The sequence below is a fragment of the Chlamydotis macqueenii genome, chromosome 9, assembly GCF_036417535.1.
Source record: "Chlamydotis macqueenii isolate bChlMac1 chromosome 9, bChlMac1.mat, whole genome shotgun sequence".
In the NCBI taxonomy this organism is placed as follows: domain Eukaryota; kingdom Metazoa; phylum Chordata; class Aves; order Otidiformes; family Otididae; genus Chlamydotis; species Chlamydotis macqueenii.
In genome coordinates this window covers 8548754-8576698 of record NC_141564.1, presented here as the reverse complement: position 1 = coordinate 8576698, position 27945 = coordinate 8548754, and the positions used below count along the sequence as shown (strand labels likewise).

The window sequence follows — 27945 nt, the reverse complement described above, 5'->3', positions numbered from 1 at the left end:
CATGCTCTCCAGAGAAGGAGGGGGAGGCCAGAGCTGAGCCGAGCTTTGTCCTGGGTTAATTTTAGCCCAAGGAGATAAGAGAGGGCAGGCGCACAGCGAGGCTTAAGGGGTCCCTCTGCCTCGGCACGGGGCAGGCCTGGCCTCTGCCGTCCCTGCAGGCGCAGAATGGGCTGTGGGGTGGGCTGTCGGTTGCCTGCCTAGTGAGCAGGGCCCAGCTGCTATCCCTGGCCGCGGGGGCTCCCGGCCGGACTGGGGGCTTCCCTCACTCCACGGAGCGGGGTGCTGCAGGCAGTGGCTGTGGGATGTGCACAGGGCCGGCGTAGGGCCCTGGTATGGGGTGCAGGGTCTCCCTGCCTGTGGCGGGGTGCGTGGGAGGGTGACCGTGGGATTGTACCTGACCGGGGGGGGGGGGGGGGGCTCCCTGCCCGGGTACCTGTGGGGAGAGAGCCCCTGGAGGTGCACCTGAGCGGGGGTGATTCCTGCGTGGGAGGATGTACACATGAGGGGGTCAGCCCGGGGGCTGCATCGCCTGTGGGTGTACACGCGGGGGCTACCGGGGGCAGCGCGGACGGCCCCGCTCGGCGACCACCGCGCCTCCTTAAGCTCCCGCCCCGTCCCAGCCTCCCTCCCCCCCCCCCCGCCTCGCCACCACCCCTCCGCCCCGTCCCGCCCCGTCCCGCCCCGCTCCCGCTTAGAAGTGAGGGAATAAAGTTGCGGGCCGGGGCGGGCGGGTCCGGTCGGAGCGGAGTAGAGCGGAGCCGAGCCGAGCCGAGCGGGGAGAGAGCGCGGCCGCCGGGCCATGGCCTCGGAGGAGCTGGCGCAGAAGCTGCAGCGGCGGCTGCAGCTGGAGGAGAGCGGGGCGGCGGCGGAGGGCGAGGAGGCGGCGGCCAAGGGCGAGGCGGGGGCCGGGGCCGAGGCCGAGGCCGAGGGGGAGCGGAGCTGCCTGACGGCGCGGGCGGGCGCGGAGCTGAGCGCCAAGCTGTGCCGGCGGCAGGACATCAACGAGGGGGCGGCGCAGCCCCGCCGGGCCGCCGTCTTCAACCCTTACACCGAGTTCAAGGAGTTCAGCCGCCGCCAGATCAAGGACATGGAGCGCATGTTCCGCCTGTGAGTGGGCCGGGGGGTGTAGGGGGGAGGGTTGGTCGGGTTTGGGGCAGTGCCTTCCCTCGCAGACCCTCCCAGCGCTTGTCCCCGGGGGGACATCTGGAGAAAGGCTGCCTGGTTTTGGCGAGATGTTTGTATTTCTCCGCGGTTTTGCGGTCGGGCTGGGAGAAGCTGCGGCGGGTTACCAGAGCTATTTGATTCCCTTGTACTTTTGGGGGGTGAGGGGTGTCGCAGGGTTCGGCTCAGATTTGGGGCTGCAGTTCAGCCTCGCACTTCTGTCATGGCCTGGGGCTGCCTTTGCGCTACCTGCGTTTGGGACAATGGCTGTTTGTGGTGGCATCTGTGAGCTGTGGCTTCGGGGGATACTTTTGAGTGAAACGGGGGGGCTTGGGGAGCACAGGCACTGCCACCCCACACCCTGGGGCACCTGGTGGGCCTGTGTCCCAGGGCCTCGCAGCGATGCTGGATGCCTGCCTTCAAGAACTGCCACCCTGAACGTTCCCGGCAGCCCGGCTGGCTCTGCCGGGCAGCGCTGTAGCTCCTTCCCGGGTGCCCTTTGCCAGGCTTTGTCCTCTCTCCTGTGTACCCAAACGAGCTTGAGCATAGCTTTCTCTTGCTCCCTGCTTCCTAGGGGCTAGGATGGGGAATCCCCTCCCGGCAGGAAGGTTTGTGTTAAAGTTAAGCTGCCGGTGGCAATGCAGGGAGCTGCTTCTGTAAGCAGAAAGGCTTGGCCCTTCCTAGGGCCATGATCTTGCCCTTTTTTCTCCTCTGTGAGCCCTGTCCTGGCTCCTGCAGTTGGGCTGTGCCTGGGTAACTTCGATTATCTATGCTCGGGTTTCCCTCCAGCACCACAAACCCCTGTGCTCTTGGGGAGCAATGTCCTCCCAGCCCCAAGAGGGGTCACACAGGCAGCCACAGCCCTGGCATGAGAAGGCAGGGCCACAGAGGAGCTTCGTGGGCTGTCATGGCAAGGCACAAAGACCTACTTCAGCTGACAGAGGTGACTGCAGCAGGATTTGTAATTTGTTAGGTTCTCTTCCTACCTGAAAGCTGCCTTGGGCACCCTTGAGGCTGGGGTCCTTGTAAGGAGACCGAGAGCCTGACTTGAATGCTCCTAGCTCTTGACACGATGCAGTGTCGCTGCTCACTGGAGCTCTTTGTTGCATGGGTAGTGTTGCCTCAGCAGCTGGGTTCTGGAAGGGAGGTGGTCCGCACGATACTGCTGCTCTGCTCACACGTGCACCCCTCTTGATGACAGTTAAAGACGGATCCTGCTCTGCGGAGGGCTGAGTCCTGGTGCTGCGAGGGCAGGATGATGAATGGTGCAGGCAGCTGCAGTGCCCAGAAGCTGTAGGCAAGAGCCCAGAGCAGGCAGCGGCACTGTCTCAATCGGGATAAGGAAAGGAACAGCAGTGGTTTGGAAAATAAAAAGTGGAAGAGCTGAATTGCAGCTGAATTTTTCAACAATGAGCTCATTAAATGCTAGCCTTGTAAGTGGGGAAACCTAGGCTTTACATTTGAATGCTAATCAGCTGGTCAATGTAACTGGAAAACATTGTGAGCCCTGTGAGGACTACTGCAGCTGAGTGCTGGCCAGCCATGCCAAAAGGGGAAGAAGCTGGACTGCGTCCTCCTCTGTGCTCCCCAGACAGGCAGATGGAAAACTCTGTCCTGATTTTCACTCTATTACAGGCACCTGATGTTAGTGGTGGCAGAGGATCTGGTCTTTGCTCCATCTGCTTTCAGCGACTTGTTTCAAGAAGTGGCTGATACCACGTGCTCCAGGAGGAGAGGAAATGCTCCCCTTAATTCCTGTCAGTCCGAGCTTGAGTTAATGTGATTAAGGCTTTTTATTCTCTGTACGGCTTATTGGCCCTGGCCACCACAATCCAAAATATTTCTTACTAACGATAAAAAAATAAGTCTTTGACAGACAGGGATGTATCTTCTCACTGCCACAGGATGCTGGTTTTCTGCTATCAGACTTCTTGTCCAAAAGTGTTTCTCAGTTTAGTGGGACTTGTAAATCTGTAATTCAGACTGAACTTGAGCCTGTGGGACCTGGGTGCAGAGTGGGCTGGGTCAGGACGCTCTGCCTGGGAAGAGGGAGTTGCTGGTGATAGTGACTGCTCTGGTGTCTCTCAGGGTGTCCAACAGTACACTTTGGGCTGCGACTGCCCTGTGCCGGGGTGGAAGCAAAGGGCCCATCTGAACGTAAGACTTCCCAAAATCTAGTGCTCCATCCAGGTGCTGTGTGCTGCTGGCTGTGCTTCCAAAGCTCCTGCTGCCATGGTCGGGCTAATTTTTCTTCCTCTTGTCCAAGCCTCCTCTTGGCAGCATCCCTCTGTTTTGGCCCCATTCCCCTGGAGATGGGGTGTGGGTTTCTGCTGCAGGTGTTGGAGCTGTGCAGAAGCATGCAGGGGCTGCTGGGTGCAGGCAGCTCTCAGAGTGGGTATTTTTTTGGCAGAGGGACCAAGAAGTCTGCAGCTCAGGCTAATTATAATGTGACCTAATTAGCTGCCTGTTCTGACTATGTGTGGGGACTGTGGTAACCATGATAACCTCCCTTCCCCAAGTCTTGCGAGCAAACCCTCAGGAGCTCGGGAGTCTCACTGCTCCCCTTGTTGCCCTCTTGTCTGGGGAAATGGCAGAGGAGGAAGTGAAAGCCAGGCTGTGAAGCTGTGCCTGGCGGGAGTGACCTTTCCAAGGTATGTAGAAGGGAGGAAAACACCCACTGGCTTCATCTGCGGGGTGCGAGGGAGTGGAGAAATTTCAGCCTTGCTGTTGCTTTTGTATTTAGGGAATTTCATGTGTTGCCCACACATTTAACAAGTGCCTTGTGCCTGGCCACTGGGAGAGCCTGTGATGTCCCCTTGCCCCCCTGGAGCTGTTCAGGAGCCCCTTGCTGGCTGCCCCTGCACCAAGGGGCCTCTCTGATGTGCTGCAGCAGACCTGCTTGTTCCAGGACTGGCATGACCGGCTGTCTCTGGTCTGTGACCAGCTGTCTGTGGAGTCTCAGCAGTCAGGGACGTCATCCCCATGGGGACTTGGCCACCCCATGTACCAAGCAGCTGGTCTGGGCTGTGCAGGCTTCGGTGCCTTGGGGTCTCACCCAGCATCTCGGAAGAAATCTTGCTGGAGGAGACTTTCATCTTGCCTTCACGTCCCTCCAAGAGCAGGAGAGCTCCCGCTGCCGAGGATGGAGCCGTGCATGGCAGAGAAGCCTGTTCCTTGGTATGGAGGAATTGTTCCAAAGCTCTCTGCAGCAGAGTAGACTATTTCAGTTGGAAGGGACCTACAACAATGATCTAGTCCAACTGCCTACCCACTTCAGGGCTGACTCAAAAGTTAAAGCATGTTAAGGGTGTTGTCCAGTTGCCTCTTGAACACTGACAGGCATGGGGCATTGACCACCCCTCCAGGAAGCCTCTTCCAGGATCTGACCACACTCTTGGTAAAGAAATGCTTCCTTGTGTCCAGTCTGATCCTCCCCTGAGGCAGCTTTGAACTGTTCCCATGTGTCCTATCACTGGATACCAGGAGATCAGCACCTCCCTTTCCATGGCAGGTGAAACGCAATGCTCAGAGGGAATAAAGTACTACTTAAAACGGATTTTGAAATATTTAAGAGGAGATTATTACTACTTCAACACCATTACTCTGACTGCTTTATTTCAAAGCCTGTATTAGGCCATTGCAGCACGCAGGAACTGCAGATCAAAGTACAGGTGCCCACAGCATGTGGAGCAAGCTCAGGTACAGCAAATATGTACAGGGAGGGCAGGTTTTCTTTCCAGCCTTTCTCAAGAAGCATGAATATTTAGAAACTGCTCTTTGATCCTTCAGGATTTGGGATTGCTCATCCAACTATCCTTTTTTTCCCCCCTATGTGTTTTTCAGGCAGCTGGAGAAGTAACTGCTGAGTCAGTACAGGTGCTGCAGTCCTCAGTATCTCTTTTTTCCTATCTTCCTGACCCTTCTTTCTTCTGCAGTGTAACCCCTCAGCTGTGCTGCGTAACACCAGTACAATGTTTGTACTTGGCCTGTAATTGTGTGTAAGACACTTCTTGCTCTTAAGCAAGTCTATTCAGCAAGTATTCCCTCTTCTCCAACAATTTCTGCTCCTGCCTTCGTCCTCCAGAACTTCTGCAGCTCGAGTGGAAGCAAGCCAGTGTGGGAATCTGTGCACATCCTTGTTGCAGCAGATTTTGGCAGCCGCTGCCTGTGTCTCATCTGCTGCCAGGAACGCTGCTGCGGCAGCGCTGCAAAGCCTTATCGCACGGGCCGCGGCGCTTGTAGCTGCCTGCGGCATCCCAGCTGTCACAGGTGGGTACCTGCGATGGTGATGGTGCTGACAGGCTGCTGGAGTTGACCTGCTGGCCTGCGATGTAAGATATCTTTGCCTGTTAGCACGAGAAGCCCTCCGTCCGTAATACCTGCATATCACTGGGGTGAGGCTTGGCTTGAGGCCCGGGCAGCTTTGATCCCAAAAGAAGTAAAGCTCCAGTGTCATGGCAGGACAGCGGGTGATAGCAGGGCTGGCGAGGCACTTGGGCGGTGCATACGCTTGCTGTGCCACTCCTGGAGTACAGGACAGGATGGCTCCCTGGGATGCATTTAGGGACCAAACTTGCCCTGGTGCCCTCTTCCAGCTCTACCTGTGCTGCCTGTGAGGGCTGACCAGTGTCCATCATGGAGACAGGGCTGCTGTGTAGGCAGTGAAATGGGTGAGAGTGGTACTGGAGGCTGGCGGGAGCCCTGGGCCCTGAAAGGGAGCTCCCAAAAAGCAGACAGTGGGGTTTTGGGAGCCCTCAAAAGGCAGACAGTGAGTTTTTAGTAGGGTTGAGGTGTGTCAGGAGCATTGGCCTACCAAAAAGGGGCAGCCTGTGTGAGGGCCTGTGCCTGCCAGGGAGGGCGGGGGGTGGCGTGGAATGAATTGTGCCGTCTCTTATGCCCTATAAATACGCCTCTCCCTAAATAGTCTGGCTACGCAGCTCCGTGGCAGCCGAGTGGCTGTACCCAGGTCCTAAAATACTTGGGCTGTTTTAGGAGGTGAGGGGGGTGGGGAGGGAATGCAGCAGCTTGCAGGGTGCTACACTTGCTCTGCGGGCCTGGCACCGAGCGTCCAGGGGCTTCAGCATCCCAGTCTGTCCATCCCCGACTGCAAGGGACTGGTAACCTGATTTCGGGGTGCATCTCGGCACCAGCTGTAATGTGCCTGACGTGCTTAACGCCCATTGTGTGGCTGGTACAGCATGCTGCTCTGCCGCCACTGGCAAGACCCCATTTCTCACAATCCTGGCTTTGTGCTGCCTCTCTGCAGGGATGACGAGCCCTGAAACTGTGCCCCACGCTTAACTCTTTCGGGGCGGTGTGTTTGGCCTCAGGCTTAGAGCTGGGACAGGCATCAAGGGGTGGTGTTTGCCTGCAGGTAGTGTCCCTATCTGTAGCAGAAGAGTGAGATGAGCATGGCAGGCATGGGCTGGGCATGTACCCTCCTTCTGCCTTCATCTCCATTCTCCAATGCCTCTGAGAGGGGCTGGGCAGTGACCTGACCCCAGATGGGCAGCCCTTGGTGGGGACCTCGGTGCAGTCTTGCTTCTGCACCCAGCCCAAGGGTAGTGTGAGCTTGCAGGGGCCAAAAAATTAATCCAACCCCAATCCAAAGCTCCTCCCTGCCATGATATACTTTGCTGCTTTATCTGATCAAAGGCGCTGCCTTTGCAACTGCCTTACTTTAGAGGAACAGCTCCACACCCCTTCTCCCAAACTTAAAGAAAAAGCAAATTGACAATTAAATGTGGCACTTACTATGCTTCTGTGAGGTCTTGAAAGTGTGTCTTGGAGCTGAGCTGGGTAATGCTGTGAATGTGTGCCTTAATTCACTGACGCCTTCCTTGCTGCAATGAACCTGCTACCTTTCCTCCCTGTGATGTCTCGGGTCTGTGACCTGGTTTCTGCCCCGATGGAGGTTTCTTTCCTAGTTTTCCAGAAAGCTGTCCAGTCTGGTGGGTTTGCAGGTTTGTTGGCTGCAGAGTATGCAGAAAGCTTTGTAGAAGAGGCTGCATGCCAGCCTGGTGGTGACATCCATGTCCTTTGGGGTCTCTTGAGCCTGGGACACTTGGGAACAGGGAGGCACAGAGAGTATAAAACCTGTTTGTGGAGGTGGTGAGTGGTCTCTGGAAAGCCATGGAGGCCACCTCAGCTTAGGGGAGTAGCCTGTGCTTGTGCTGATGAAGATAGGGGCAGTGCTCTTGGCTGCTGCCCATGCCTGTGAGCTGCTTGGGGCCAGGGGCTTTGTTTGTGCCTTCTGCTACAGCTTCCTCTGTGGCTGTGAGGTTTCTCAGCTGGAAAGGGCTTTCTTCCAGGGTAACCACAACTGTGCAGGTCTCTGGGATGACTACAGCCATCATTTATTTTGAAGAGAGCTAACAATCAATGAAAGATGATGGGTGGGAGGATTTGACCAACTTCTGCCAATGGGGAAAGTTTCAGTGCTGTGCCAAGGATTTATTTTCTGAATGGTTGAAAGGATTTAACTCTGTTGGGGTTGAGACAGTTGTGAGGAGAGTGGGAAGCGAGGGGGCAGTGGCAAGCTGTGCACTGAGGCCTGGTGGACCCTGCCTCATCCTCCCATGTGAGCCCCTAGCTCCATGCTGGACTCCAATTCCAGGGCCAGGATGAGGGATGGCTGTTGACCGCCTGTCTGATAGCAGTGTGGATCCCTCCCTCCAGCCTTTGGACTTAGAAACCCAGTGATGGCTCTGGTGGGTGTGAGGCGCTGGTTGCTAGGTGGGCTGGGTGCTTTACTCACACCCACAGCAGATGTCACAGGAGGAATCGGTGCACAGCCTCAGGCTGAGCGTAGCAGGTCACTGCCTATCCATCCGTAAAGCACTCTGCCCCTTGGCTCAAGTGCTCTCTCCTCCTTGCTGTCCTTTGTGCTCCAATGGGAATGCTGTCCCACTCCAGTCTTGCTGCTAGAGGTGGGCACTGGTTTCTTCTCCCAGTGCAGCCTCCAGCACCAGCTAGGATTGCTGTGCTCCCTCGGGAGCCTTTCTGCTCTGCCCAGGGACACTGATTAAACAGCTGCCCTGAAGCACCATGCTTGTGTAGTACAAACCGTTTCTGAGGAAAGATCTTAACAGCTAGAGGGGGTGTGTTCTGCTTACAAAGAAAGATAGCTGCTATCTGCTGGGAGGTTCTGGTTGGTCCTTCCTCCCTGTTTCTTCTCTAAATGAGCAGGAGACCTGGCAGCAGCTGGCTCCAGCATGCCTTTGCCTCACTGTCCTGGTGCATGGTATAAGCTGTGTGGAAGTAACCTTTGTGCTGGACACACAAGTGGGTGAGATAAAAATCCCACTGAGATAAGCTGAGCTACTTCATGCTTCTTTTGTGTGGGTGGTTTGGTCTGAGCACTTCTCTATCTGATGAGACAGCTTTGAAAGCTGCCCGCTACTTCCCTGAGCTTAATATATCTCAGCACTGGCTGTGCTGCGCAGCTTCCCCTCTACCCTGAGCTTTGAACCATCCAGTGACTTTATCCATTTGCACAGTTCCTCTTCTGGGAAGATGGATATGGGGGAAGACAAGGGCTGACTCCCTCTGCTTTGCACCCTGCAGGTATGACTCGGGACGGGATGGGTACATTGACCTGATGGAGCTGAAGCTGATGATGGAAAAGCTGGGAGCCCCGCAGACCCACCTGGGGCTGAAGAACATGATCAAGGAGGTGGATGAAGACTTTGATGGGAAGCTCAGCTTCCGTGAGGTGAGGATGGCTGCAGGAGCAGACAGAGATGTGGCTGCGGGGCAGAGGGAAGAGGCAGCCAGGGCCTATGCTCTGGCTGCAGATAGCACTGTTCCCTCCATGTTTCCCCAGCTGTAGGGTGCAGTGGAGAAGCAGATGACCTTCCCCATGCCATGGGGAGCTTGAACTGTGGTCCACTGTCAGCATCCATCTCCATGTGTCAGTAATGGTACTTGATGTCAAAGCTCTCCAACCTCTCTGCCTCCTTTGGGAGGACATTTGAGCCCTGCTGCAGCTGCCCAGGAGTGCTGACAGAGCTCACTGCTAGAGCTGGAGGTGGCACATCCCTTCAGTCACAAGGTCTCGTTGCTGGGCTCCTGCAGTACAGCAGCTCAGGCCTCATTTCAGGTGCAGGGGAAGGGCTCTGCTCGGAGCAGCTGGTCTCACAGGGTGTAGGAGGCTTCCTCTTCCAGTTTATAGTGGGCGCCTCTGCATCCCGCAGTGACCAACCACAGGAAGCTTTGTGAGGGGTGGTCACCTCCCTGCAGCAAGGAATAAATGTGGTGATGCAGCAGTTTGGTACTGCGTGCTGGCTCAGCAGGGACACACAGCAAACAGGTCAGTCTGTCACTGCTGTGTTGAAACTGCTGGAAGCAGTGTGGGCAGGCCAGGATCTGCTTCCAGGTGGAGGAAGAGAGGGAATTTGAGCAGTGACCTGCATGAACTCAAAGGTATTCAACTCAGCAGGAAGGGGGAGCCCAGATATCAGAACCTCCTGTGGCATCACCTCCTCCTCCTAGGCTTTGATTGCTGTCTCAGTTTGAAGTGTACATCACACTGTGACTTCCCAAATTCACTGACAATCCCTTAGGCAGCAGGAGGGCCAGTGCTGCTTGTGTCCTGCAGCGGTTGTGAGGGCTGTGCTGCTGTCCTGCTCCCTCCTGCCTCAGGATGGCTGTAATGGTCTGCAGGCAGGTGGGCTCCCTTGTTTCTGTAGGGCCTGTGTTCTCACCATGCCTCTTCCAGGGTGAAGGTTTGATTTTGGAGATGAGGTACAGAGCTCTCCACAGCTCATGACATAAAGTTCTTCATCTTGGAAGTGCCAGGAACTTTGGCAGTGCCTGGGAGGGAGGATGAGCAGCCAGGGCCAGCTGGGCTGGTCAGTGTGTGAAGTGTGACTGGCACGTCACAGAGCTGCTGCATAGTCTCTCTGTGCTGGTATGTCACACTATCTCCCCCAGCTTTCATCCCCCAAGGGTTTTGTTGCATTTCTTTCATTGCAAGAGGGCAGCAGTAAAAGACAGAGGCCAAATAAGGTTGGGTTACAGGGCCTGGCCCTTCGGGAGGGGGAGAAACAAACAAATCTGTGAAGTTAGAGCCTGTCAGTTCACACTAGCAAAGCCCTAAGCCAGCAGCTCCTCTGGGCAGGGAAGGAGATGTGTCCGGTCAGAGGTGAACTGGGAGTAGCAAAGAATCCAGCGGAGCAGGCAGAGCACCGTGCCGTTGGCCCCAGGTCAGACTGCAATTGCCAAATCACTGCGTGGGCTGGAGGAGCCCTCTGCCTTGTTGCATGCCTGCTGGGCCACTCCTCACCCTGGATGAAGAGCTGGGGACAGCCTCTGGGCTTGCTGCAGGGGCTCTGTCCTGTGAAAGATAAGTGCTTTTATCCCCGAGGCTTTGGAAGATGCTGTGGTATCCTGGGACCAGTGGTGCAGCACAAGTGGCAGAGCAGCTCCTCTTCTGCTGCCACCTGTTTGGAGCGCAGCCCCCTGCATGGCCGCCCGTTAGCTGGCATGGGCTGCCTGTGCTGCCAGCCCTTGGCAGGCAGTGTGTGGCAGCTGGTGCTGTTGTAGCTTCCCGCCAGATGCAAAACGATGGTCAAGCAAATGCAAGCTTGAGTGGCACACGGGTTGGAATGAATAAGCGTCACTGGCAGAACTCTGGGGACAAATTACACAGCAGCCTTGGCACGTATACAAAGCTTTCCATAGTAGAGAGGAGCAGAATGCTTCTTGCCTGGTGGCAGATGCACTGTGTCCAGCTGCTCTTTTCGGGGAGAGGACTGGCACAGAGGCAGGTTTCTCGGTGGGTGAGGAGGCCGGAAACAGCCTGTAGCTCTGCCCTACTCTGCTTCCTGTTGGTGGTGATGAGCAAGCATGTGGTGGGTGACCAAGCTGAGTTGGGGGACTCTGACAACACAAGGAGAACCCCTGGTTTAAGTGAGTGTCTAAACTCAGCCGGGTGTATCTTGAGCACTGGGGGGCTCTCATCTGCCTCTCCAGAGAATATGGAGTTCTGACATTCCTGTCTGAAGATATGCTTCTTGTGGCCTGGCCAGAGAATTAGTAAAGACCTCTTTCACTTGCAATAGGTCACCTTTTGTTGCTGCTTTCAGTAGTGTCATATCCTCCCTTCTCATGTAAGGCGTCACCTGGAAAGCAGGCTTGTATGGCTCTGACTTGCTGCTGCTGAACCATGGGCCCTGTTAGGAAATCCACCTTCTGCCATTGACCTTTGAACATCTATCAATACATCAACGATTAAGTGCACGAGACCATCCATGACTCAAGCAAAGAAATTTAGGCTTAAAAAGATAAGGTACAGTGAGGGGGGAAAAAACCACTTCTGACCATTTAGTTCTGTCATTACCACAGGAAACCAGAGTTAATTGCTGTAATAATACTGTCTAATTGTAGCTGCTATCTAGAACCCACAAAAATACACACGCAGTCCCCCACGCCCACACCAGTTTAAATGCTGACTGATGTGATGTGTTTGCTAGCAGGGTTGGTGCAAACCACAGCCTTGAGTGGCACTGCTTTTCTGGCAAGCTGTTGCCATTCAGTCCTGTACCTTCTCTTGCATCCCTGGGGCCAGTGTGGTGTCAGTGGGGCTATGTAACTGCAGCATCGCTTTGAGGTCTCAGATGATGAAGGATATGAGAGCAAATACATCTCTTACGAGGTTTGTGGGGTGGCAAGTGTGTGTCACGTCCTCCTTTAGAGCAGGGTTTTTAAAAGTACTATCATGAATTGCTTTTGCTTCTCTATTGACATTTCCCTGAGGCTGAGCTGCATGTGATATGTCCTGGACCCAGCAAAGGGTGTGAGACAGGCTGGGAATGGAAGCTCATCCAGAAACTGAATGCAGATTCCTGGCATTCTGTAGTTAGTGAGGACCAATGCCCCAAGGGCAAATAAACTGGTGACATGGGCTGCAGATGGTTTGCTTACATCGGGAAGGATTGCTCCTGTGGAAACCAGCACGTCCTTGGGGCTGACTTTACACCGTGTCCTCCCCAACTGGTGGCTCAGTCCCTGGCTTCCTTGAGATCAGCTTCCTGGCTGTGGCAGCCCACATTTCACAGAAGGATTGCTGCTCCATCCCTGAGTTTCAGGATGATTCATGCACACTTGTACTCATGACTGGGTGTTTCCAGTCCCTCCCTGGGCAACAGCTGTAAGAGACCTCAGGATTGTGCTGCCTCTGCTGCCCTTTTCTGGTGCCAGGAAGTGGAACTTGCAGGGTGGAGCAGAAACTGAGGAGGAACCATGACTAATGCCAGTCTGGCTGCCAGCCCTCTGTGTTCCCATGCCTGGTGGTGGAGGAGAGGAACTAGCTTGAGCCTAGCGGATCTGAGCAGAGGGAGAGGATATCTTGGGAAGGATTTGGTTTCTTTCTGAGCAAGATGTTCTGCCCATTCGGCAGAGCATTATTAAATTTCTTATATGTGTTTGGAGGGAGAAAAGTTCCCTCCTCAAGCACAGTCTCCTTTCTGGCTGCTGAGCACACACAAGTTACGAGTCTGTTGCATGAAGCAATGCCTCTGCGAGAGGGCAGCCAGCGCTGCTGTCATCTCCACGCCCTTCCCCACGGGAGGCCTTCCCAAACTCTTGTATCTCCACCAGCTTCTGCGAGCAACTTGAAGCAGACAAATGCATTAGGAACTGGCTCAGCGTGGATGCTGGGACTCTGCTGCCCTCCTCCGGGACAGCTCAGGCTCTCCGTAGGAAGAAGCAAAGTCCCAAACCTGGCAGTCTGACGAGCACGGCACGAGGGATATTTGATGTTCCTGTGCAAATGGATTTCAGGGCAGCCCTGTGTGGTATTTGCCCTCGACTGAAGTGGTGCAGCTTTGTTGCTTGTGCTCCTTTGGTATCCAGGTGACTTGTTCCCATCTCTGTTCTTTCTGCACTGTGCCAAGCATTGAGAAACCTTCTGGGGTGACCAAGAATAGCAGAGTTACAGGACCTCTCAAATTATGCAGAGCATCTACATCTTAAACTGTAGTTCGGTTAGCAGGTGGAAAGTGGTGCAGAAGTCTTCATTTTTGAGCAGGGAGGTCTTGTCCTTTCTGTAAAAAAAAAAAAAACAAACAAACAAAACCAAACCAAAACCAAAACAACAAACAAGTGTGCTTTCCTGGAGGGTAATAGGGCTCTCTCTCTTTTTTTTTTTTTTTGTTTTTTTGTTTCCTTTTACAATTGACATGCCAATATGCAGTCACCTGTAGTGACTCTCTATTTGTTAAATGTCTGTGGTCCAGTACAGGACAAAGGTTTCAAAACCAATTGCTCTGTGGGCACCTGTTCAAGCCACTCTGACTGTCACAAGGGCATGCCTCTGACCTGACCTCTGACAGGTCTTAGAAAAGCTCTCCTGTATATTATTTAATGGGCACAACAGGAATACATAGGCTTTGCTCACCTTAACAAAACCAAACAAGGTTCCCTGGAACAGGCTAAGGCATAGCTCCAAGGATGGATTGATTTAAGTCACGTTTCCCATACCCTAGACGAGGGACCAGCTGAAGCAACTATACTTCATTGTCCTGGTGCAGTTGATCTTGACTTTTTGTCCTCTCCCATACCATATGGACCATACGGCTTGGGAAGGACAGAAAGCAGGGTTCACAGCAGCCAGGCAGTCCCCAGATCCTTTTCAAGAGCATAAGCTTGGGCTGCTGTTCTCCCTTAACAGGAGTGCGCTGGTGCCTTGGTCCAGGGAGCCTGGGGTTTAGGTGTGAGCCAGGGCTGTCTTTGCCCTGCTTTCACTGTCATGGGATGTCATCTGAGCCCCCAGAATGCTGGGGAAGCTTGTGTGGGAGGCTTGTGAATACACTGTTAGGGTGTGGGGACATAAATAGGTGTACCTGAGCCCACCATATGGTTGTACTAGGCAGGTGGAGAGAAGGCCTCCTTCCTCTGTCCATGCAGCAGCCCGGACTTGGTAGGAGCACAAGCGGTAGGGTGCCACTTCATTTACAGAGACCTATCTGCTCAGAAATGTAAATTTCAGCCCCCTCTAGGTAAATGTCTGCGCTGTTTGCATTTTAAGTTGTTTGAGCCTCAGTCAAGAAATTGAATGTTTCCTCTCTGTCTTGCTAGTTCCTGCTGATTTTCCATAAAGCTGCAGCTGGGGAACTTGAGGAGGACAGCGGCCTGTTGACTCTTGCGAAGCTCTCGGAGATAGATGTCTCCATTGAGGGAGTCAAAGGAGCCAAGAACTTCTTTGAAGCTAAGGTATGGTGTGGTACAGAGGAATATGAAAAAGCTCTGTACGCAGGCCTTAATTGCCACTGAGACACTGACACCCTGCTTGCTTTTCAATAGAAGATACTGCCAGATTTCTCCCTAGCTAAAAGGATGCATATTTCATGCTTCCCCCTAAACTCAGACATAGCTTTTCCCTCCAAACTTTGTTGGATTCTAGCTACAGCCTTCCTCTGCAGATCAGTCAACACTAGAATAGCTTAATTCACCATCTTTGCTCTGGGTCTTACACTGGTAGAGCTGACTGGCTGACCTGTGTCCCTGTGGCTGGGAGCTCTACAGGACTAGCTGGCCGACCACTTTTAGAGACAAAAGCATCCTGAAAACTGATGCAATAGGGACTGAGTTTCCCATTTTACAAAACCTCCCTCAACCAGAACACTCCGAGTTCAGTGGTGAATGGAGTATTTTGAAGTATAGAATTTCAGACATCTTTCTCGAGCAGCTCTCTGTAACCTTTGGAATCAAAATTATTCTGCAGGGTCCTGGGGTTGGCAGAAGGAGCTTTGCACTATTCAAAGCTGACAAAGCACCCTTTTTGAAAGCTCTCTTGGAGAGAAAATAATCCTGCTTGTTTATATAAGAAGTTTTTTCCCAAGAGCATAACACAGCTATTGCAGAGCAGATGTACTGAGATGAAAGCTGGAAAAACAGCCAGCAAATAAACAATGTCTCTTTGATCTGCAGATTATCCGTGGTGTAGTATGATGTCCTCAGCTTTGGCTGTGATTCAGAACTGGTTTCTGCAGTAGTTTCTCCCACTGTATACTCATAACTTATGCTGTGCTGCCTGCTTACAGAAAGAACGTATGTGACCCATACTGATGGCATTGTTTTGGTCACTTGTCAGTGACTTATTAGTAAATGACCTTTCTTTTATTGATGTTAAAGTCAAACAAGCTAACAGGTATTGGGTGTAAATACCCAAGCACTGCAGTGTAATTAATACTTGACCCATCCTGACAGCGCTTCCCAGCAAGCGCTGGGAGGTGCAGCAAACAGTTCTGTATTGCTCATCTGGTGTAGTTCAGGCTCTAGCTCTGCCTGATGCAAGGATTGACGCTCTTCTATTTTCTCTCTTGTAAAGGTTCAAGCCCTCTCTTCAGCCAGTAAGTTTGAAGCAGAGATAAAAGCTGAGCAGGATGAGAGAAAGCGGGAAGAGGAGGAAAGGAAACACCGCCGAGCAGCTTTCAGGGAGTTAAAGTCTGCATTTACCCAGTAACTGACCAGCCAATATGCACTCCGAGATTGCACATGATTTGGTACGTTTCCCAGATCAGGGCTCTACCTGGGGAGAACTGCCTGGATCCTGCCTAAAACTTGTTACAGCTTCGCTATCCTTCCTCTCCTGAAGATCTTCCTGAGTTTCTAAGAGCACAACTCTTGCAGTTACTATGCATTCATAACGATGTGAATCATAAGAGCTGTGTACGTGCTGTTTGCTCTGAACTGTCAGGAGCACATCATCCTGCAACAGCAGGTAGCAAATCACGGTGAGCACTGACAAGCCTACTTCATTCTTTCCTTCTTTTCTATGCATCCTTTTTCTCTTAACCTTATATTAATTCATTCCTTGCTTACAGGCAAGTAGTGAGGTCTTGTGTAAATCAGGGTGTACAAAGTACAGCTTGACTTCCTGTATGTTTGTACTGCTGTTGGGTGTTGTCACACATCCTTGACTATTCCTTTTCTTTTTCCTCAAAGCCCCATGCCACAGGCACTGTGAAAACACTGTGAAGAAAGATAGTTACTAGGGACATGGATCAAATTAATTATGATTTCCTGTAGCATTTTCTGCCGCCCAGTATGTTGGAGAGTCTTCCAGTTTTTCTTCTCTGAAGTGCCATAGTAACAAACCTTTCCGTAAGAAGCGAGATTTCCCAAGACTTCGAAGGGAGGAATCTGGTGCTCTCTTAAACGAGGAATAGAAAACTGAGTTGCCTGACCATGTATCTTCTTTCACATTCCATTGTGTTTAGTGTACTGTATGGCTTCACTGTATTTTCCAGCCTTAGGCAGCTGTATCTGTTTTTAAGGAATTGCCAGCTTGGCAATGCGATTGGATGCCACACTGGAGTTTTCTATTTGGAAATTTGTTCATATCCTGAATCATGAAGGTGACATTGTTTGTTTTAATTAGAGCCACAACAGATAACACCAGCCTAGCACAATGAGCAATCCCTGCTCAAGAAGGGAAGAGCAGCGAGGTGAGCACGTTTAGCTGAACTGAATTTGGAGGGCTTGCACTATATTATCAGCCATTTTCTTTTGCAAACTTGCCCACAAATGTTAAAATGCCCACTCCTTGTCTGGATATATACGCTGTAGGTCATGGCAGAGGAGAGCTGTGTTCCCTCGAGACCTCTCTCGAAACAGGGATTTGCTCAAATTCTGCCTCTATCGCCCCAGTTTGTGCATTTCTTTTTTCTTTCCAGAATGAAACTCACCAGTCATCTTTTCACTTGTCTCTTTTGCTTCTTAAACTGTGAGCACTAAACTGTGAGCGTGGAATAATAAATAGAAAAACCTCTACTCTTTAATGTCAGGTGAAAGAATTGCTAAACAATTAAACTGTGTGTATATATATCTTCACAGATTATATTTTATAAATCACGCTTTTTTAGCTAAATATTTATAATTAAATTTTTTTATACTTTACAACAACAAAGCAGATAATTTCATCTTCAATTATTTCTCCTGTTGCTGAAATGTACAAATAAAGCATTGTTATCTCTGGTCTTGTCTGTGGTTTATTTTGGGTCCCCCAGTATACTATTTTGTTCACAGCTTACAGTATTGATTCTCAGAGCTCAGCATCCTGACTTGGATGAGTGAGGGAAGTGTTCAGCCCCTTTGTGATTGCACTTCCCCTTTTGTACAGCAGTTCTGGTGTAAAAAAGCCCCAATGTTTGCAATTCCTCAGAAAGGGACAAGGCTGTGTAAACATGTGAAATACTGTCCACTGCTAAATGTTGACATCTGAAGGCTGTCGGCCTTCCCTTATCTTAAAATAGCCACTGTTTCTCAGTCCCGGTAGTGCCCCAGCTGGGAGCCAGGCATATTGCTTCAGCTAGATCTCCCTTTGCATTTCCTCTTTCTGCCTTTATAGAATGGATGGAAAAAGAAAAAAATATATGGACATCTGAAAATGCGTCCAAGCATCTTGTTGCTGATCTGCTAAGCCTTGCTGGCACGGCCAGTTTAGGGGGGCTCAGGAGGAGGTTTAACCATGCATTGTTTCGGGTATGATCCATGATGAAATGGAAGATGTAAATATTTTAGCCAGTGCAGCTCTGCTCTGTGCGTTGTCTGCAGATGATGCATTTACTGCGTGTCTGTGAGCCCTTGTGTCTTGGAGGTCAGGTAAAATCAGGGTAAAAGTTCCTTAGTCTCTATTTCCACAGAAAAATTGCAACATTAGAGCTCATGATTTTCTTTTTTTTTTTTTTTCCTCCAGAGTGTAGCAAGCACTGCTGACTCGTGCTGCTTTGCATGTGCAGCTGGGTGAGGAGCCCCAGGCAGCAGGAGAAAGAGGGTGGAAAAAGGGCTTCCAGTGGTTTTATTTTAAGAGATTTGAGTCAACTCCAGCTGACAAGTTTCAATAAGGAAATGAGCAGTATGTCTGTAGTAGTTTTGCAAAATTCAAATAGATGCTGTTAGTTGGGGCCTTTATTCAGCGCCGTGAACAGTAAGTGCTTTTGGATTCTGAAGTTGCAGTAATGTGTGTTTTGAAATTAGCTTTGCAAAAATTGACATTGGGAAGTTAATTGCTTTCTAAATTGTTCTGTTTTGCTGGTAACTGTTGGATGGAATAACAATGTCATTAGGTTATGCAGAAGTACTAAAAAGAAATTGTCTAGCTAAGTCTCCCATCTAATACTGACTGACAATGCTTAACGATTTTATTTACCTATAATTAATATATTACAGTCCTTGACGCTCTATCCTCCTCTTATGCTCAACATGACCACAGGCAGCTCCTGAAGGTCCTGGCAATCCCAACTCTTTACTGATACCGGCTGGCACGTCAATACCAGTCTGGCACTCCTGATGTGCCCCAAGTGACTCCAAGTCTGTGACGACAAGTAGAGAAGTTTGATGAAAATCCTGTTGTGGTTATGGGTCTTTCTCAGAAAGGATGAAGACTTGCCTCAAGTCACTCATCTCCTAGAACGGGAACTCCAGGTAGCCCTTGATCTCTGGAGGGTTTTTGTTTAATGTTTCCCAGACTAGGAGACGTACAGCAGAGGAGTCACTAGCACTTCAGCCAGCACCGAGGATGGGTTCAGCCTGTCTGGATACTCGGATCGCAGTGCGTTTCTCACCAATGCTTCTGTCACAGCCATTGTCATTGGCTGCAGGAGACAGTGTGATGGCAGGAAGTCTCACCTAAAAAGCTCAGTGTAAACATAAATTAAGAGAGAAAGGGAAACAGTATGATCAGATTCTTCCTGGCTTAGGATTCAGGCTTTAGCTGCAAGGATTAAGATGACCAAATCAAATTTTAACCTTATTGGAGTGCCCAAATAAATCCTTTGCAAGATAGATTGCAGTAACTGAAGTGCTTTATTGTTGCCTTTCAAGCTCAGCTTGCCCCATGTGGGAAGGATGTACTAAAATAATTGGGCATTGCAGAAGTAGCAGTTTATTTGTGGTAGTCCGTCTGTCAGCGTAAGCCATCTGAGATGACAGGTCCGTTCAAGTGACTGACTTTAAAAACTGCAGTCGGATGTTCACCTGCCTGCCTTGTCTGTTGCTTTATCATTCTTTTTAGGGATGTGACAAATGAGGACGGTTCTCCACTCCCATGGAAAACAGGGGCTGCTGAGAAGACATTGACTCTTTGTAGACAAAACAGGAGAGACACTTTTCCAAGTAACAAAAAGTGGGAGTGGCAATGGGAGACATGACAGACCCTGTCACATCTTCTGGGCTGTTTTATGACCATTATTTACTGTTTCAAAGCTGTGCTCTGCGTTTCTACTCTCTGCTGTACTGAGGGAGGCAGGCTCTTGCTTCCAAGCTAGGATGGGTGAAGACAATGGGTCAATAAGGAAGGTTTTTAGCTTGTTAGGAATGCCATTTCCCCCTGCTTGAATTTTTAATAGGTTGGATGAATTGGCATGGTAATCTGGAAGGCTCTGAAGTACTTTATGCCCTCAGTACCCTAGTGAGTGTCAGACTAGCTGCTGGGGTAATTTCACACCTCAACAACATTAGCTGCAGTCCTGTAATTAAACCATGCAGGAACTTAACCACACAGGCAGCGTCTTGAATTTTCATTAGTCTCCCTGTTCTGCTTGAATGAGCGTTGTGGAGGATTTAAGATGCTATTACAAAAAAAAAAGTCATCTGAGTTTCCTTGAGATATTTTATAAAAATGCCAAGTTTGGCAGATAAGGCATGTTTCAAACACTCTTTTCTTGAATTTTTTGTCTCAATAGCATAATGTTTGTGCTAAGTGGGAGAAAAACATTTCCGTAAGTGCTAAACTTCTCACGTCTCAGATAAAGCTTGTCTTAGAGCATGTGAAAATATTTTCAAATGTTCAAACTCAAGTTTGAGAAGTAGAACAAGAAGGCAGAGCCACTCCTGCAGTGAAGTTGCAAGTTCTGACTGACAGCTTGAAATGCAGTGCTGCCTCTCTCCCTCCCTAAACCGTTATTAGCATTGGCTCAAGCTGTGTGACAACAACCGGGGGGATCAGATGTAGCTTATCAGAGGCCAGCCCTTTGCTACGGACCTTTGCTTTTATATACCAGCCTCCTAAACGGGAAATTTCATTGTAAGATTTTCAGGTGAAGTAGTCCACTCCTATATTGCTCTCAGCTAAAAGCATGTCCTAAGAATTACAGGCTTTCAACCCATTAGCTCAGAAGAATCACTTGTGCTCACTGTTGCATCAGTTTTGGCTGCTGTTCAGTGCACAATGACAAGTATTTATTCACCTAGAAGAGGAGGGAGAAAGCCACATGGATTGTGGCTGAAATCATGATTGGAGTGAAATTGTTTCAGCTGAAAAGTTACACCTTCAACAGTGCGTAACAGCCAAAAATAATTTTTTTAGGCTGAAGGAACCACATGGGGCTATTCTGCATCATGTATGCATGTGGGTTTTAGGACTAAAAATAAACCAATATTTTTAGCTGGGAAAGTTTGCCTTTAGGTCTTGATTTTTTTTTTTTTTGTTAGGAAATCTGCAGTTAAAATACGAACCACCTACCACCCTTTCTCTGTCAGCAGCAGCAGCCGCTGCCTGCTCACGGGCCCTCCCCCACAGGGCTCCACCGTGACCGGGTGAGAGCGGGGCTGGGCCCCCGGACACCGCGTGTGGACCCAACATGGTCGCTTCTCAGAGGCAGACAGTTCCCTGTGGCCTTTGGGTGCCGCTAACAAAGCTGAATTATCAAATGTAAGCTAGAAGGAGAGGGTATGGCTGAGTGGCGCGAACGCGTGTCCCCGAGGCCCGGACGCAGGTGCCCAGCACTAATTTACCTCCGCCGTCGAGGCCCCAACCGCCGCTTTGCACCCGGCCCTGCGGGGCCTGTCCGGGCGGGAGACCACGGCAGCAGCGTGACGCTGCGATTCAACTACCGAGGGGCTCGGGCTGACGGGGCCCTGCTGCTCCGGGAGAGGAGGCCGGGCGGGACGCGCAGCGGGCCCAGCTCGGGGAGCGACCGGCACGGACCCCGCGGGCCTGGCCGGCCGCCCCCCGCCCCGGGGGGGCTGCAGTCTCTGTGCGGGTCCGGCAGGGGGCGCCCGCGCTCCCTCGGGGGGGGGGGCGGTGTGGGGGGGACATGCGCGCGCAGCTGCTGGGGGACCGCCCCGTTGCTCCCCGCCCCGGCGTCGTCACGCGGGCGGTGCCTGCGCGAGGGCTGGCAGGGAGGGGAGGACCATCGCCCATCCGGGTCCCGCGGCGGAGGCCGGGGGCGGGGCCGGCCCTCACGTGACGTTGCGTGGCGGCGCGACCGCCATCTTGTGTTGTTGGGGCTGAGGAGTCGCTGTGGCCGTGAGGGACTCTCCGACCGGGAGCGCAGGTAACAGCGTCCCGCCGGCTCCCTGACCCCGCCGCCGCTTCCGCCGCCCCCGCCGCCTCGTTCCCGCCGGCGCGCTCCCGCCGCCGTCGCCGCACTCCCTGCCTGCGGGAGCGGGCCTAGGCCGCGCGCACAGCACCGGCCTTGCCGGCGGCTCCTGTCCGCCGCGGGTGCCGCAGCCCCGAGGCACTATGCGGCCTACCGGGAGGCGAGGCCAGACCGGCCCGGCGGCGAGGGGCGTGCCCGGAGGGGCTTCCCTGCGCTCCTGGCGATGGGCTTTTGCAGGGCTCGCTGGGCTTGGCCCCGCTCGGGGGTGCGGGCCTTGCCCACTCCGTGCGGCTCCTTGGCAGCAGGTCCCGGCAGGGTGAGACGGTGCCTGGCAGGTGACGGCGGGGCCCCCGGGGCTCCTCATGCCCTCCGGGGCTGGCGGCTGCGTACCCGGCGCCGTCTCCCCTCACGCTGACCCTTGTGAACTGGCTCGTCCCCTCCCAGCCCAGTGGGAGTGGGCCTGTGTTCCGGCAGCGCCGCGGGCAGGTGCGCCGTCGTTGAAGCCTATGTGTGCCCCGCTCCGAGCACGCCCAGCCCTGTCAGGTTACACAGGCTGAGGAAGGAGGGAGCTCGTCGAGCATTCGAGCCTTTCCCCCGGCAGGCAGCAGGGTGTTGGGAGCAGCAATGACCAGCAGTGTTTGACTGGAGAGGCCTTGGCAGGCTCAAGAGAACATCGATCAGAATTGTGTACGTTTGGTATTGATCCAAGACAAGTAGTTTCAGTGTCAACAAAGCAGTCTCCGCTCTTTCAGCTCTGTGTAATTGCACTTTGAAGTGGGACAAATTGTAGGCCAAAAGGAGATGTTGCCAAGTAGTACTTGTGGAATAAAACCTACATTTTTCCCAGTAACCTCAGTTCAGTGTTCTTGGTTTGCTGCTGTAATTGTTTATCTCATACTGTCATTCTTAAGTGTCTGTTTTCTTGGGTGGGAGGGGGAAGAACTTCTGAATTCTGATTATATGCTTCTCTCTAACTTCTTGCTGCTCATTCTGTTTTCTTGCTTCAGGAGCTGACTTGGGCAAGTTCCTGGAAAGTACGTGTGACCTTTTTTTTTTTTTTCTTTTTCCCCCCGTAACTCTGCTGGTTGCTTTTGTTCTTAAGAAACTTTTTAATAAACACAAATTAATTTGCTGCTTTGTGAATAGAACACTTGCTAGATGCACAGTGTGATAATTGGGAACCTTTGTAAATAGAATGGGGTTGAAGTTGTCACCAACCAAAGCTTTGTTCTGGTATTTTTGAGCTCCGTTATTGGGTGTTGGCTTCAATAGATAATAAGATTTGTAGTATTATGACTATTGGTATTCTTGCCATTCACTTGAATAGGTATCGTTTGAATGGTTAGCTGATGCTGAGGTGAAAATGTATGCCCTAATCAGTCCTGGGGGTATCAACAGAAATGGAGTGTCCATTGCCCCTTCTGCACCCCCTTCACTTCCCCCCCCCAGGCTCGTGTAGTTCTACGAGTTCTACACATTAGGTTAACTAATGTCAAGGGTCATGTGTGTTAGTTTCTTATTTAATGTGTGAATAAAAAAAAACCAAAAAACAAACCACAAAACCATTCTGTCTAATGGTCAATTATATTAAAAAGAAGGTAGAGATTTATCAGTGTAAGTTAAATGTCACTTCCAGCCAGACTCACTTCTTGTGTTGAGACTTTGATGGCTCCTTGCAATATCTGACTATATTGTGTATAAATACTAGGTTTTCTTAGTGATTTTAAGAGCTACTCAGGCTCTCCCAGTCCCTGGGTACATGAACGTGTGTGGGGGTACCTGGTCACTGTGTTACTTTTAGGACCTTTTCTGAATGGTTTTTTGAGCCTGTCTTTTGGAGCAAGAGCATAGAACTAAAATGCAGAGTACTCACGTGGATGATTTGTTTCACAGGGTGCTTACAAAAATTATTTGGTACTACAGTAAAAACTTGGACTCATGCAAATCCTCTTTTCATCACAGATGTTGATCTTAAGAGGTCTGCAAAATATCCTGAGATACTCCTATTAGTGTTTTTTTTCCTTGCCTTCCTAAAACATACAGTAAAAGAAAAATATCTTTATGCTGATATAAGTGGAAAAAATGTTTGTAAATAGAGAGTTGAGGGCCTTACAACTTCATTTTTCAAACTGTTTTACTCCTTGATTGAGGAAGAAACTTGGTGTGTAAAAGAGGAGTGCAAAGAAGGTTTTGGGGTTTTTTAAGGAGTTTAGACTAAGCACTGTTGCATCTCTTCTATGCTTGCTGTCTGCTAAGGCCAATTATTTAAATGGAGTTCTGTTATAAACTGGAGTTTCTTATACCTGAATGTAAGAAAAAAGTTGGCAGCTCTTTGAAGATCTGTAGATACTTCACTTAAAAACAAACTAGATGTCAAAGTTGTATGGGGCAGCTGACTGGCTGAAGAGGTGGTTTGCTACAACATGCCTCTGCTAAAAGATCTTTCTGATTTAAACATACAAGGGAAACATTGGTTCACAGTAATTGATGAAGATGAGCTAGGCACCTGAACCATGGTCTTTTCCTTCCCCTTTGCCCCCTCCTTTAAAGTAGTTCAGGCGTTCAGCTCTTTAGATTTTGTTGTTTGAAATACCAAGAATATGAAATTTGATCCTGCTGAAATTTTTACCTGCTCTTGTAAGTCTTTAAAATTCATTCTTAGGACTTCTTATGGTATGATAGTAAATCTTCTGATAGTCTGATTTAGAAAAAAAAATCCTTTTCCTAGCATTTTTCATCACTTCTGTTTGTTGTTGTTTTTTTTTTCCTCTCAGTGCTTCTGCTCAAAGATGAGTGGAGATAAGCTATATTTAATTCATGATTATAGACAGAGCTAAGGGGCAGAGCAATAAAATTTCCGCTCACAAGCATAAAAGCACAGGTCTAATACATTGGATGTTTTAGTAAGGATAAACCCTTCTCCTCTTTGTTACTGAAGAAGTGTTTGTGTTGAAAGGGACTCTATTTCTTTGTGTGGTTTTTCTCATCAATTTATTTTAATTCATTGAGTGACATTTGAAAACCTAGGTGTGTGAAATGCTGCATGGAGAATGGTATTTGCTTTTATGGGAACTAAGTTTTCAGCCCAGCTTAGCTTCTCCTTTCCTCTCTTGCAGTCAACTCCTGAGCACTTTTTGGTTGCACAAATGATCTGGCTTGAAAACTGCCAGAACTGAGAAAACTTAGCCTGCTTGCTCAGTGTGTACATAAGTTATGGATGGAACTAAGAATTAAGTGCTTTAAATTATAAGATCTAGACAACATTGGCCCTCTTGTGGTTGGTAGTAGTATATATGTGTGTGTATATATGTATAAAACCATGTAGTTCATCATAGTGATGTTTAATACCATTATTTTTTCATCTTTAGCTCAGATGGTAGCGGGGGATTGTAGCAGATCAAGTTCTTTGCATTGCTTTCTTAGTAGCTGAGATTGCTACAGTGTGTTGCTACCAAATGTGTCCACTTCTCTTTTTTTTTTTTTTTTTTTTTTTTGTGTCAAGGGAGGGCTGTCACTCCATTCTCTGTAAAGGTGGTTAAACATTTCTTCAATATGGAAACTGTAGCAATGGCTTGATGTCTGTGTGAGAAACTAGACTGACATTGAAATTTCAACATCACTTTTGCTTTTTTTTTTTTTTTTTTTTTTCAGTATGGAAAGGATGCACAGAATTGTTTTGATGCATCTGAAGTTTTTGGCAAGCACGAAATCAAAGTGTGTGTTTTCAGGAGTGAGCTTCTCCTTTTATCCTTAAAGCTTGTAATGTATAGAAACGGGATATCAGGGTTGTGGAGAAAAGTAGCGGGGATACCAGGAGCTCTCTAGAGATAGTAGAGTCTATAGGTGAATGAGAAATTGTGACGGACATTGAGAAAATTTGTCTTAAAATACTACCTTGTTGACAGTACTTTTTGGATCACTTACTATTTATTTGATTCACTCAGCTAATGATTAAAGCTGTGCATTTTGATTTTCTATCTTTTTCACAATATGTTTTAAAAAATCTAGGGAAAAAAGAAAGAATGATTACTTGGTGCCTTCAACAGTGACTCTTGTATATGTCACTTGTATATCATTATAAACAGATAAACAAGCTTATATATAACATGTTAGGAAAATTAAACTGGTTAGAAAAGTATTTTTTTTATGTTAAGTAGCTGTTATTACAGTGAAAGTAAGCATGATGCATTGCACTTTGTGAAGATAATATTTGGGGTTTTTATTCAGTAGAGAAATACTTGTTTCAAGTTGTGGTTACTCTGAAATACTTCTCCCCCCCCTCTCGCCCCCCCCCCCCTTTCCTGACAACAAATTGAAATATTTTGCATTCTGTTGATGGTATTTTATGATACAGTTTGTGTGACTGGGAGACATACGATGGCCTGTACGTGTCCATGTGTGTCAGATTGGGTAAAAGCAGTTTTGTGGTCTGTGTGTGGTAGCGTGTCAGTTCAGATTGGAAGAAACAGAAGGAAAAGACGCACTTTGTGAGGATTACTTTGGGTGGAGTTTTATGATGAGGAATGACTAGCTGAATTTATGTAAATTCAGGCTTAAGAGTCCATGTCATGTGGCAAGGAGTTGATGTGACTGACAAGTCTTTTTTTTGTTCGGTTGTTTTTTTGTTTGTTTGGGTTTTTTTGGGTTTTTTTGAGCCGTGTGTGGTAGAATCTGAGGATGGTTTAGGTTGGAAGAGACCAGCCTTTGGTAGTTGTCTGCTGAAAGCAAGGCTGACATCAGTGTTGAATAATGTGTGTGATAGGTGAATGAGGCTGATCGTGCAAGTAGGATATGGCAAGGTTTTTAAGTAAAAGCATCTAATAACTTGATTTAATAAATCAGAGGCCCAGTTTAAGTACCATTAAAACTAGTGGAAGCTTTTACATTAGACTTTGTTAGTGCTGAATCATCTGTATATGTGATTTTCTCTAATTATGTTGTACTGGACTTTAAGAGTACTAAGGTAGGATCAGGAAAACATCACAGCTCACTTGATAAAGATGTGTTTTTTAGACCAAAACAAGTGAATATCATTAGCAATATTAACATAACTTCCTGGTTGATGAACATAAGCAATCTGATAAATATAGTAATTCTGTGTGCTAGGACTTTTTCGTAGACACTTTCTCACTGTTGAATGTTTGTTTCCTGAAGTATAGGACATCTCAGAACTGCATGAGTAGGAAACCTTAAGAAGAGATGGGGGAGAGAATTTCTGCAAAGCCCAAGGAAGCTGCTTATGTAAATTACACTTAAAAACAAAACCAAAAAACCCCACAACAATCCAGATCTGTTAATTCAATGAATGTTTTCAGTGAATGTAGTCTAAAGCTTTATTCTACCACTTTGAATGTATGTATGGGCTGTATAATGTGTGTGACAAGGGGGAGAGAGGTGCTGCGGTGTGGTTTTGGTTGCATTTACATAGTTCGGCTACTGGCCTTATTGAGGAGCAGATAGACAGACTCTGCATCCTGATTTGTAACATCTTGTGGAATGGCACAGACTAAATATTTACCTACCCACAGATTTTTGATGTAGGAGATCAAGACAGATGTGAAAGTGATTTTCAGCTGGAAAACGAGTGCTGGCAGGATTTTGGGACAGGATTTGGAATGAGAAGTGGCTTGTGTTCCAGCTAGTGGCAGGGCTAAGGGTGTGGTCCCCTGACTCTGCTTGTAGCTTAATGGCTGGTGTCTGCCTTTGGCTGGAAGTCTTGTAGTAGAGGTGGGTCACACTGCTTTCTGGCTGAGAAACTGAGGAAAACTTTCAAGTTCGTTTGTGTTCAGGTGAAGCGAGAAGCGGATAGCTCTCTAACCTACCTCTCACCACCAAGTTCGCAATAGTAGGTAGGAAAGGAGGAAAGTATTCGTAATTGTGATATTTAATGTTCCTTTATTTTTCTTGGATTTTGTTAGGTGTGCAGGTCTCCTTAGCCTCTCTTGTCGTCCTATCCCAGAAGAGCTTCAGTGCCGACTTCTTCTGTTTGTTGTTCTTAACTGCGGTGCAGCATCTTGCAAGTTGAAGCACTATGTGAAGCTTTAGATGGATCTGTATGTTGGTCCTGCTGTTTGAGAACATCATGGACAATTTTTGACCAGAAATTGCTGAGATTGAAACACTTTTGCAATGATTTGAGGCAGGAAGGTTATAAGACTTAGGAGATAAAAAAATGTAACTGTAATAATAGAGGTGTAGTTTCTGGAGAGGTGGAAGGTTTAGATATTGTTCCCTTAGGAGAAACTTCCTCTTGGCATGTGGGTAGATAGGCCTTGAAAAATTCACTGCCTTTATCAGGATAAAGGCTTGTTAAGCCAGAAGGGACTACTGTGGCTCATCTGGCATCTTGTGTAATGTGACTAATGGCTTCTTTCTCTGATTAATTTTCTGTTTAAGCTATAACATACTTTTTAGAAAATTGTGTAGTCTTGACATGAAAACAACTTACTTTGTTGTT

General features: G+C 49.3%; 2 protein-coding genes across 12 annotated transcripts in view; both read left to right on the top strand.

Annotated features, from left to right (window-relative positions):
- Positions 1-754: 754 nt before the first annotated feature.
- EFHD1 (EF-hand domain family member D1) lies at positions 755-17142 on the top strand. The gene is made up of 4 exons (XM_010122852.2): positions 755-1107; positions 8728-8875; positions 14242-14376; positions 15494-17142. Exons 1-4 carry the CDS (start codon positions 800-802, stop codon positions 15626-15628), a joined length of 726 nt encoding a protein of 241 aa, XP_010121154.2. The 5' UTR covers positions 755-799; the 3' UTR covers positions 15629-17142.
- Positions 17143-21341: 4199 nt separating this feature from the next.
- Positions 21342-27945, top strand: part of GIGYF2 (GRB10 interacting GYF protein 2) — a 75986-nt gene continuing 69382 nt past the window's right edge. For 10 of the 11 annotated variants that reach the window (XM_086754666.1, XM_086754665.1, XM_086754659.1 and 7 more), the window contains exon 1: positions 21342-21443. The gene's annotated coding sequence lies outside the window, so the exon portion shown is untranslated. Of the gene's footprint in view, positions 21444-21475; positions 22176-27945 lie in introns of those variants that run through there. The other variant, XM_086754657.1, reaches the window with a different exon arrangement.